The 10,383-nt window shown below is 35.9% G+C and overlaps 2 protein-coding genes and 1 long non-coding RNA gene across 4 annotated transcripts; 1 reads left to right on the top strand and 2 right to left on the bottom strand.

The window, feature by feature from the left end:
• Positions 1-2,009: 2,009 nt before the first annotated feature.
• LOC111485384 (sugar transport protein 10-like) lies at positions 2,010-4,602 on the bottom strand. The gene is made up of 3 exons (XM_023132254.1): positions 3,654-4,602; positions 3,244-3,563; positions 2,010-3,121 (listed from the first exon to the last, which is right to left on the bottom strand). Exons 1-3 carry the CDS (start codon positions 3,781-3,783, stop codon positions 2,024-2,026), a joined length of 1,548 nt encoding a protein of 515 aa, XP_022988022.1. The 5' UTR covers positions 3,784-4,602; the 3' UTR covers positions 2,010-2,023.
• Positions 2,297-4,846, top strand: LOC111485394. Of its 2 annotated transcripts, XR_002718662.1 has the most exons (4): positions 2,297-2,416; positions 2,489-2,733; positions 2,836-3,442; positions 4,615-4,846. It is a non-coding gene; the product is annotated as an uncharacterized LOC111485394 (long non-coding RNA). The 2 variants fall into 2 exon arrangements; XR_002718661.1 differs by having other exon boundaries at positions 2,489-3,442.
• Positions 4,847-5,556: 710 nt separating this feature from the next.
• On the bottom strand, positions 5,557-10,200 carry LOC111485359 (E3 ubiquitin ligase BIG BROTHER-related-like). The gene is made up of 7 exons (XM_023132209.1): positions 9,748-10,200; positions 8,795-9,143; positions 8,651-8,691; positions 6,306-6,347; positions 6,111-6,232; positions 5,923-6,031; positions 5,557-5,732 (listed from the first exon to the last, which is right to left on the bottom strand). Exons 1-7 carry the CDS (start codon positions 10,015-10,017, stop codon positions 5,679-5,681), a joined length of 987 nt encoding a protein of 328 aa, XP_022987977.1. The 5' UTR covers positions 10,018-10,200; the 3' UTR covers positions 5,557-5,678.
• Positions 10,201-10,383: the final 183 nt, after the last annotated feature.

Genomic DNA, 10,383 nt, shown 5'->3' with positions numbered 1-10,383 from the left:
AAAAAAAAAAAAAAAAAAAAAAAAAAAAAAAAAAAAAAAAAAAAAAAAAAAAAAAAAAAAAAAAAAAAAAAACTATATTTTATTAAAATTTATTGCATTTCAAATTTAATAAAAAGAAATATTATTTTCACATTTTTTACAATTTAGGTCACATAATTATGACACACATTCAACAAATTCTGAGAATTTGGCCTACCAAACAAACCTTGTATGCTTTTAGACTTAAATTGAGTTAGCATTTGGTGTCATCTATCATGCCTATTCATGTTATTAATATTTTAAAAAATTATTCCTTAAAATAAAAAAAACATGTCAACTCACTCGATCAACTATGCTCGAGTGAATAATATACTGTAAAATTATTGATTTTTTTTATCATAATATTATATTTTAATCGGTTCAAATTGGCAGTTTAACCATCATTTAATCTATATATTAAAAAAAAAAACTTAAAATTAGGTAGCTGTAGTCTCCAAACACCTTTAATTAGTTATTCATCGTTTTTTTTCTCTAAAAAGCAACAACCAATGAGATATTTTAAATAACTTAGTATACTTTCACAATGATATAATATTATGCGTTTTAAAGCAAAGTAATCGTATCAATTTAATTTTGGTTCGGCCAAAAAAATATAATATGTGATATTAGAATAATGTTTTCTCTACTAGATATTTCATGTAACCGTCCAAATTCATATCTAATAGATTTTGTTCACTCCCGTGATAAATCTATTAATACATTTACCTCTCTAATTTTAACAAAATGAAACTGTAAATTTGTTTTAGGAGAAAAGGTAAATTTCGAAATTCATTTTAAAAAAAATAATAATAATAATTATATGATTTTTTTTAATTAAAAAGTATTGCTTTTTGACCAAATATAAAGATGAAAATAAAAACAAATACACGTAGGAAAAGTGGGTAGAAGTTTGTGATAAGAAGGGGGTCTGTTCATTGAAGATTCACATTTCTTCCATGAAAATCAACAAATTATATGTAAATATCTATTTTTATTAATTTTATAAAAATTTAAAGTTTTAATTTTAAAAATTAAATGGATTAAATTAAAAGTTTAATAATATTAATAAAATTTTGGAACTTATTGGACTAATTAATTAAATTAAAAATTTAAAATTAATAAAAAAAATCATAGTTGTTTAGGGATGGTTCATGCAATTTCAGCTTACCAAACCAAAGTTGATGTCACCATTGGATACGATGTCCCATTTTCATTAATAATTAGTTAGCCACGTGTCTCGCAATTTGATTTTTCAAATATTTTTTTTATAAAAAAAATCGAATTTATAGAAAGAAAAAAAAAATGTCACAATCAAGATATTATAAACTTTATTTCCTTTACGGAAGCTGTTTTATTTCAACCAATATTGAAAATGACCCCTTATTTATTATTTTATTTATTTATTTATTAATTGAGTTTTATTTTTCAAGAATGGACACAATGGCATTCACTTTCCAAAAGTAAACGACGTATGATCTGAACACGACTCTCCACAATGGTATGATATTGTCCACTTTGAGCATAAGCTCTCATGGCTTTGCTTTGGGCTTTCCAGAGTGTATTCTTAGATTATAAACCCATGACCATTTCCTAAATTAACCGATGTGAGACTTTCATCATCCAACACCTCCCCTCGAACAAAGCACGCCGACTCCTTTGGAGTCTTAGTCATTTTTGACTGCCTTCGTACCTTCGAGGCTTTGCTTTGGGCTTTCCACTTTCCAGAGTGTATTCTTAGATTATAAACCCATGACCATTTCCTAAATTAACCGATGTGGGACTTTTATCATCCAACATGATCGAGCCTCTAATTTAGTTTTAAAAGAAGGGTTTAGAAAGAGAGACGAGAGAGATTTTAGAAAGAGATTTTTTTTTTTATTTTTTGAATAAAGTTGAAATGTACATGGAGAAAAACAAGCGCCTCAAGAAACAGAAACATGGATGAAGTACGTGAGGCAGGCTTGGTTCTCCAGTTCGCATTGTCGCATTTGTTTTATCCATTTCTTCATACACCTCCGCAGTGCTTTTCGTCCTCGATATGGCCGCCGATCACCACCTCATCGGGGATGTACTTGCTCCAGAACCAGTGCGCCTTCCACACTCTGTTCATCTCTTCAATCGGCACATTTTTCGTCTCAGGCAAGAAGAAGTAGATGAACACCGTCATTATCACTACAAACCCTGCGAAGAAGTAGAACAGTCCGAATTTCATGTGGCAAAGCATCGACAAGAAAACCTGAGCGATGATGAAGGTGAAGAACATGTTCACTGCTACGTTGATTGATTGTCCTGCTGATCGGATTTCGAGCGGGCAGATTTCGCTAGGCACCAACCAACCTAATGGTCCCCAAGACCAGGCGAATGCTGAGACGTATACGCACACGAGTAGTAGAATCAGGTTTGCGTCGAATTTTGTTAGGGTTCCTTCTCCATTGAGTCCGAATTTGACGCCGATTAGACTTCCGACTAGGATTTGGCAGACAAACATCTGTGCTCCGCCTTCGAGGAAGAGGATTCTTCGGCCGAATTTGTCGACTGTGAAAATTGAAACTAGGGTTGCGAGGACGTTGACGCCGCCACTGATGACGGCGGAGATTAGAGATGCGTCGTCGCCGAATCCGAGAGTCTTGAACAGAACGGGAGCGTAGAACATGATAACATTGATACCGGTGAGTTGCTGGAAGAAGGGGATTAAAGCACACATCACGAGTTGAGGTCTGTATTGTGGCTTCATTATGTTGCTCCACGGATGATCTACTTCGTTTGCCGCTTCACTTGCCTGGAGTAAGTCTTTGAACTCTTCTTCGACTTTTTCAGTACCGCGAACTTTCTGGAGCATAATCTTAGCCTTCTCTTTGTATCCTCTTTCGAGAATGGAGTTAGGAGTATCGGGAAGGAACATGGCTCCGACGGTCATCATCACGGCGGGGACTGCGGCGAGAGCCAGTGAGACTCTCCATCCCCATCCGCCTTCGATTTTGGCTGTACCGACATTGACAAGATTCGCCACTAAAATGCCAATTGTGATGGCCATTTGAAAGCCCATGTTCAGAGCACCTCTGATTTTGGTTGGAGCCATTTCAGAAAGGTAAACTGGCACAGACTGCACGCCAAAAAACAGTAAGAAAAAGCCATTCATTCAATCAATCAATCAATCAAACTGAGCAAATACTGCATTGAATTGATTCATTTTCATATAGATGATTTGTCTGTTTATGATAGTACCTGATTCGCAAATCCAACACCCACACCAAGCAGCAAACGGCCAATGATGAGCAGCACAATGCTATTGGCAACACCATTAAGGATGGAGCCAATCAAGAAGGAAAGACCTCCAAAAAACATGGAAGATTTTCGGCCAAATTTCCGGGTGATGATCGAGGCACCAAAGGATGCCACCAGAGCAGCCAGGTAAAGAGAAGAGGTAAATAATGTTAGGAGTTCACTGTCAAATTTACAATACTCGCTTTCATGGGCACTTTTCATCTTAAGCACAACTGATGGGAAAAAATGAGCCAAAAAACTTGGCATTGAAGTCACCCCACCTGCCAGCCAACGAGAACCCAAAACCAAAAAGTTGAAACAAAATCCTTCCATAAACCCATAAATGAAATAGAAAGATTAAGCAAACAAACCTGAAATTCCAAGATCATAACCAAAGAGAAGACCCCCCATGGCTGCCACCAAACAGGTGACCATGACAAAAGGAGTGACTCCACCCTCATAGTTCCTTCCTCCCTGAACAACAACTCCTCCTCCAGCCATTTATTTTTATTTTTTTTCTTTTCTATAAAATATAAGGGATTGAGAATACAGATAAATGATATAATCTTTGTATAAAATAAGTTTTATATTAGTTCTTTCGAAGGATAAAAGATTTCACCAGTGGATTTTTTGGGGATCCTCAAATCCACTGAGACAAAATAGAAAGAACTAATACAAAAAATGTAAACCCCTGTCTTATGTCATTCCCCTGAAAAGAACTGGCCTATGCAGCTTCTTCCCGGAGCTGTCTTTCCAATCCTCAGCTGGGTGTTTATATAGAGGTTTCTAATGGCTTCTGGCCTTCAAAATTGGACTCTATTTTTAGCATAATTAGATTTTGAATCTTCTTTGTGTTAGCCATGATCCAAAAATTATGGGATTGCTACTTTTTCCCTTAGAAAACTCCCTCTTAGCCACTACTTCTTGTGTCAATTGGTTTGGATCATGAACCCTAGTTTTCGCTTATTTTCTGTTATTGGGATAATCAGATAATTAAATAAGATATCCTGGAACCCCATGGAAGTTTTTTCTGTGTCTTCCTCTTTTTAACTTCCTCATAATAATATGTAATGCATTTTAGATTCAAATGATAGGAAATGACTACATGACCTTCAACGACCTAAGAGAATTTTAAAATTACTTATGGGTCTAAACATAACTAGTCTTAGTTTAGAATTAAGCTAAGTTAATGTAAAATTACTTTGAGACAGTTTTTAGATTAAATTGTTTTAAATATTTATAGTGTTCTTGAGACAATAAGATACATGAGCTACTCTTTTCATTTCATTTTCAGCTTCAATAAAATTAAACCTGAAAAGAATATTTTTACAGGGAAATCCCCAAGTTGTTAGGAAGGGTGGGAGGAGATGTTTCAAGTTGGAGGATGTTTCCCGATGATCACATTATGCAGATTCAACTGGTAAAACTTGGCGGATCACAGTCTTGATGATGTGAGTTTATTAGGAAATGCCTATATATTCCATTCACTCTATAATTGTTATAAAATATATTGTATATGAATCTCATAATCATGCTCTACATATATTCTTATTTATAAATATTGGTTATACAATAGAGTCTTAAGAGCATGCAAGTGAATCAACTGAAAAATAGATACCTTTGTTCTATACTCTTATATTTTGTCTTTCTTTTATAACATATTTTACTCCTATCTCTTGAGAAATTTCTGTCATTACAATTTACAAATATCACTTACTCGTTTGACCAATTTTGGTATTTTATTGATATATGCAAGATTAGTTTAAATGATTTATAGTGAATGTAAATATTTGTCAGATCTCCATAAGCTTTCATGCATTATCTGGTTGAATTAACTCTAAAATGATGATGCCTTATTCTCATTCATTCTCATTCATTATCTGAAACTCGAAAACAAATGTAATTACATAATTTTTTAAAATTATAATGTTAACCATAAAAATGATAGTTTTTCATCAAATCCTCAAATATTGAACTATTGAAATCAAGAGTTATTGCGAATCATTTAAATTTGATTGTAACGATTTATTGTCCAATTAAATTTTGATTAAAGTTAAAAAAAAAAAAAAACATGGGTTAGAAATAGTTTTCAACAATAGTATCAAGTGGAGTGAGTTGTATATGATATCATATACATGGAGGAGTGGAAGTAGTTGCTCAAAAGTAGTACAAACCCTATGAATTCTTATTCATAGGATTCACATCCCAAGAGCATCAAATTTGGATGAAGTGATACCTTAGAGATTCACATGATGATGATGATGATACCTTGGCTTGAACTGAAATGGGTATGCAAAATCATTATAAAAGAAACAAAACAAAAATTAAAATCCTTCGTCGTTTAACTTCGTGAGATGTTGATTTTGGTACATTCCATAGCACATGCTACAACTAACTTAACTGCTCCCACCAGCTGTAGAACACACTTCAGCACTGCAAACAGGGCAGACCTGTACAAAAGCAGCAGCAAGCTTTAGATATCACTGCTATCGGTAGTAGCCATATGTACGTTATTGTTGGCATCGATGCAAAGCACAAAAGTATCGTCGACATCGCAGTTTAGGGGGTGGAGAACAGAAGTTTCAGGAGAAAGAAACAATAATCCTTGCTGATAGGTAGGCTCATGTAAAAATGGCATACCTTATTTATTTTTAACCAATTATTTATGCACTCCGAATGGTAGGAGTGTTTGCAGGAAAGAACAGTCAGGGTTTCATCGTCCTCGAAATCCAACCGACAAATGACACATCTGAGAAATGAGAGCCAAAAGCTAAGTAAATAAGACATGGATGGTAAAGAAAACCAAAGCTGTGCTTCAAATCACTCACGAATCATTGCTTCCAGTCTGACCGCTCCCTGCCTTGAAGTTTATGGAGGGTAAGGAAGCAATTGTATCAGCAGATAGCCCTCTGCTCTCAGTTCCTACCACTTCACCCAATGCGAGCAACTCCTGAAATATTAATTATCCTCTCAAGAACAAACAATTATAACGCATGGGCATCACTCCATCAGACCAAACTCACCTCGTATGACAGTTCATCTGGGTCAACATCCTCCCACGTATCCTGCAAACCAAGCCTTGATGAGTATTTTGATAGAACAATAAATCAGATATGTCATCTAATATTAAGAGTTTAAAAGGTTTCCTTCAAAAGGGACAGGAGATTGTGATCAACAGACACTAGCTTGGAACATGCCTTTGGTGTGACTAACAAAATGAGCTCTCTCAAAGGCACCAATCCCCCCAGTTAACCATATATGACAATGATTATCCAACCATCAACAGATCAAATCACAAATCACATTTAATAGATGGGAAGCTGGTGAGGTCCTTATGAACTCTCATCAAGTCGCTCATCCTGATCATCATTGATGCGTTTGTGATTGTTCTGGAAAAATTTTGCATCTGGACTGACCCTTCTTGGGACTTTTTCTTCTGCATTAGAAGATCTTTCTATTTGATGGTTGGACAGCAAAGGAAAAGGTTTCAAAAGTGGCCTCGTCCACACCGCCTGTCAGATAAAGGGAGGGCCGTGACAAACTGTGAGGAAACAGATGGACCTTCCACAGCAGGTAGAGTTGTAGTTGGAAGATAAGGCAGAGAAGCATGACGAGCAGAAGTGAAAGAAGTAGAGATCGCAATCCCTTTCATGGGTAGATATACTTTATAAGAATCAAATGCCTTTGTGATCTATATGCTATTTTGGGTTATGGGGTTGGTAACTTCCACGTTACCAAACAATGATCTTGTGCACACTTCCATTTTTCTCCCGGGACAATGCACCAAAAGGACCCTATAACATTTTATTGCCAAAGAAACTCATAGGATATTAAAGCCGGGCTACTATTGAATTGAATCATCCCTTTATTCTCACTTCAATTAACTTATACAAATCGTCTACTAGTAGACATGCCTTTCGGAATAAAAAATTCACCTAGTCTAAGACGAGAAACAGAATAATTATTCAGTTGTTCCGAAGATATTGAAAAGACATTTTTGTCGATATAATGGAAAGATATAATTTCAGAATTCTGGGGCTACAAGGCAACAGTCACCTTCAATCACTAGCCTACTAAAACAACCCTCAACAGGCCATTCCCTCATGCTGAAGTTGAAAACTATAAAGAAGATCCTTAAAAGTCAGAATAATGGACTTATAACATCCATTAAAAGGAAGATCCAAGGGAGAAGACATCGTTGTTGGATAATACAGAGAAGAGAAGCTTGAATGATAGCTGATTAAACAGAAGGGAAGCTCTAAAACACATAGATGACACCTTATCATTAAGGGTGCTCTCTGTTAATTGTCTATGTTTATCCAATGGGGCAACAAATGGAAGTAATTCAAGAACTTCGAAATTTTCTTTTCCTCGACAAATGAAGAAGGCTTTAGTCAAGAGATCTCAAAAGGATCCTGTTTCTAGGGCTGTCATAGGCCCTTACAAAAAGGATATTTTAATGGCTGTAATAAATTTAAAATACAGCTATATCTTCTTGGATTGGCTGGCTATTTGAATGAGTTCTTCATTAAGGGTCAAAACAATTTCAAAGATAATTTCATAAAAATTAGAAAGATATGATTAATGGTAGTAGCAAGTCAAGGAAGGAAGTAACTGCTATGGCTGAGTGTTTTTCTCATGGCTTAAATAAAAGCCACTTAGTACCTTAAGCATCCTTCAAGATTCTTTTGGCTTCTTAGAAAAGATTCTCATAAAGCTGTAAAGGTGAAAAATGGTGGCTATCTCCAGGAGAGTTTTGGCACAAGCCATTTTCCCTAACATCCCACCAACTTAACTTCTCTTTGCTTTTGAAGCTCTAGTTCATGTTGCTAATAGTACCGACAACTTAGAAATACACTTCTTGGAAGGGCTTTTGGATGTCGGAAACCAGCCTACGAAACATAGACTTGTAGACACTTTCTGAAGGAGTAACAGAGGTCGAGATAGACACAAACAGTATAGTTTTTCAGTTTTTTAGGAAAAGAACAGTATCATTAATCAGAAAATAAAAGAGATAAGAAATGCCTCATAGACCAAGTGAGCTATAAAAGAACATCCCAATTTGTGCATATCATAGAAGAAAGATGAAACACTTGAGAGATTAAACAGGAGTAGCTATATATATAAGATATGTAGTCTGATAAGATCCTGAAAAACATCCAAGGAAGAGTGATTTTTTAAAAACCTTTTATTCATCCAAGACCAGATTCTCCAGAAAAATAAAGGGTCGTGATAATGTTGAATCGTATGCTAGAGCTTGTGGGAATATGAATGATAATCAAGTAAAGGAAGGGTTGGATCTTATGACCAAGGTAGAAGGATGAAACACTTAAGAGTTTAAACAGGGCAGCTATATATATAAATGTACCTGAGAATTTTCGCCTTGATCATCTGTGTCATCTGCTTCCTCTGCAACAAGATATAAAAAAAGATTTTAGTCCTCCATGATTTAGAGACCTCCACAGAAGTAATAATGCATTACATAGAGAGCCACATGGCCAAGCATACTCACCATCATGTAATCCAGCAAGGGCCATCAATCTAGCAGCCATTTCCCTGTCTTCAGAATCTTGTAAGGCTCTAGCATAAGCCTCGTCACTCGAAAAATTACCAGGATCAAGTTCAAAGCTGGGGTTGCTATGCTCTCCACCATCTTCACGAGCATGCACATCAAACACATCGTCGTCGTCATTGACATCTGTTCCATCAAACTCCTCCTCCTCCTCCTCATCTCCATCAGATTCTGTATGATCGTGCAAATCACCAAAACTGTCCTCGTCATCTAATGCATAACTTCCACCTTCCCAACTTCCAAAATCAATCCCCATACTCACCATTCTAAGCCTCAGGTATGCCCTTTCCTGCTCATAATTAATCATTGTCAATTGAAAACATCACTAAAACCCTTTTTTCTTATATCCTCTTACCCCCATAAGCTGGAAAATCATCATTACCAAATCAAGATGAAACACAATTTGCATTCACTAACGTACGTTTGCTCACAATGAACTAGTCAATCAATATTGAGAGATAAAAGAAAGTAACAAAAGCGTGCTCATTGTATGATTGGTGTTTGTTAACAACTCCCCCAAGTGTTCCCTACACAAACTAGCAGAAACCTAATGAACTCAAATGAAGCCGATGCTAGAAATCACAGCAAGCAAGAACAATAAAACACAATCAGATAATCAAGAAAGGAAAACAAAATCCAGAATCTAAACAATAAATAGACTCGCAGGATAGTTCAATTCCACAAAGCAGAACATCGAATCCACACGCAACCAAATTCCTTAAAAAATCGAACGGAAACAAAAAAGATAGGATTTCCCATCACACAGTTCCCAAAGCAGCTCACAACAGACCGAATTGAACACAGAACAACAAGAAACAAAAAAAGAAACCACAAATTGAACAGGAACAAGAACAAAGAAGGAACAGTGACATCAAAAGAGGGATAGAGAGGACCTGTTCTTGAAGGGTACGTGCGAGGGCAAGGTCAGCATCGACCTGGTTGAGGTTAGTGAAGGGAGTTCTAGCGGATTGGCGAGAAGTGGAGTCGGATCCAGTAGTCTCATTGTGGGGGTCTGCAGACGATGGCGATGAATTGGAATTAGGGTTATGTTCAAGGTCGGAGGGGGCGGTGGTGGCGGTGGTGGCAGTGGTGGCAGTGGTGGGCGGTGGCTTGACTCCATCAAAACCAAGTTTGGTGGCGTTAGTGGTGGCTTCGTTCTCCATAAAAGAAGGAGATTGAGGTTTGAGAGAAAAGGGAGATTTGGATTTGACAAATGGAAGATGGAAAAGAGATGCTATGAGGAATTAGGAGAAGGAGAATCAAATATTTCAGAGAAGAAAAAAATTAATAGTAACAGAAGAATCTAAGAACACGACGAAGATTATATAATTTTTTAGAGCCGAGCAAGAACAAACAAACAGACGCACCTTTTTCTTTTTTCTTTTTTCTTTTTTCTATTTTTATTATTATTTCAAAATAAACAAATATAGAAAATAAGAATTTGTTTTCCCTTTTTCTTTTTTTGATAAATAGTTTAGACAAAACAAAACTACATGTATCTAAATAATATAATTTTTTAAACAATTATC

This window comes from Cucurbita maxima, unplaced genomic scaffold (genome assembly GCF_002738345.1).
Source record: "Cucurbita maxima cultivar Rimu unplaced genomic scaffold, Cmax_1.0 Cma_Scf00001, whole genome shotgun sequence".
NCBI lineage: Eukaryota > Viridiplantae > Streptophyta > Magnoliopsida > Cucurbitales > Cucurbitaceae > Cucurbita > Cucurbita maxima.
The sequence above is the reverse complement of the archived record's forward strand: the minus strand, read 5'-3'. Positions and strand labels throughout refer to the sequence as shown.

What these genes read in the sequence shown, in the direction of transcription:
- LOC111485384 (XM_023132254.1), bottom strand. Translation starts at nt 3,783, where the DNA reads ATGGCTGGAGGAGGAGTTGTTGTTCAGGGAGGAAGGAACTATGAGGGT. An exon ending in TTATGATCTTGGAATTTCAG is followed by an intron (nt 3,564 to 3,653) that starts GTTTGTTTGCTT and finishes GTTGGCTGGCAG; the next exon opens with GTGGGGTGACTTCAATGCCA. An exon ending in GTGTTGGATTTGCGAATCAG is followed by an intron (nt 3,122 to 3,243) that starts GTACTATCATAA and finishes TTTGGCGTGCAG; the next exon opens with TCTGTGCCAGTTTACCTTTC.
- LOC111485359 (XM_023132209.1), bottom strand. Translation starts at nt 10,017, where the DNA reads ATGGAGAACGAAGCCACCACTAACGCCACCAAACTTGGTTTTGATGGA. An exon ending in ATCAAGGCGAAAATTCTCAG is followed by an intron (nt 6,348 to 8,650) that starts GTACATTTATAT and finishes CTTGGTTTGCAG; the next exon opens with GATACGTGGGAGGATGTTGA. An exon ending in ATTGGTTAAAAATAAATAAG is followed by an intron (nt 5,733 to 5,922) that starts GTATGCCATTTT and finishes GCTTTTGTACAG; the next exon opens with GTCTGCCCTGTTTGCAGTGC.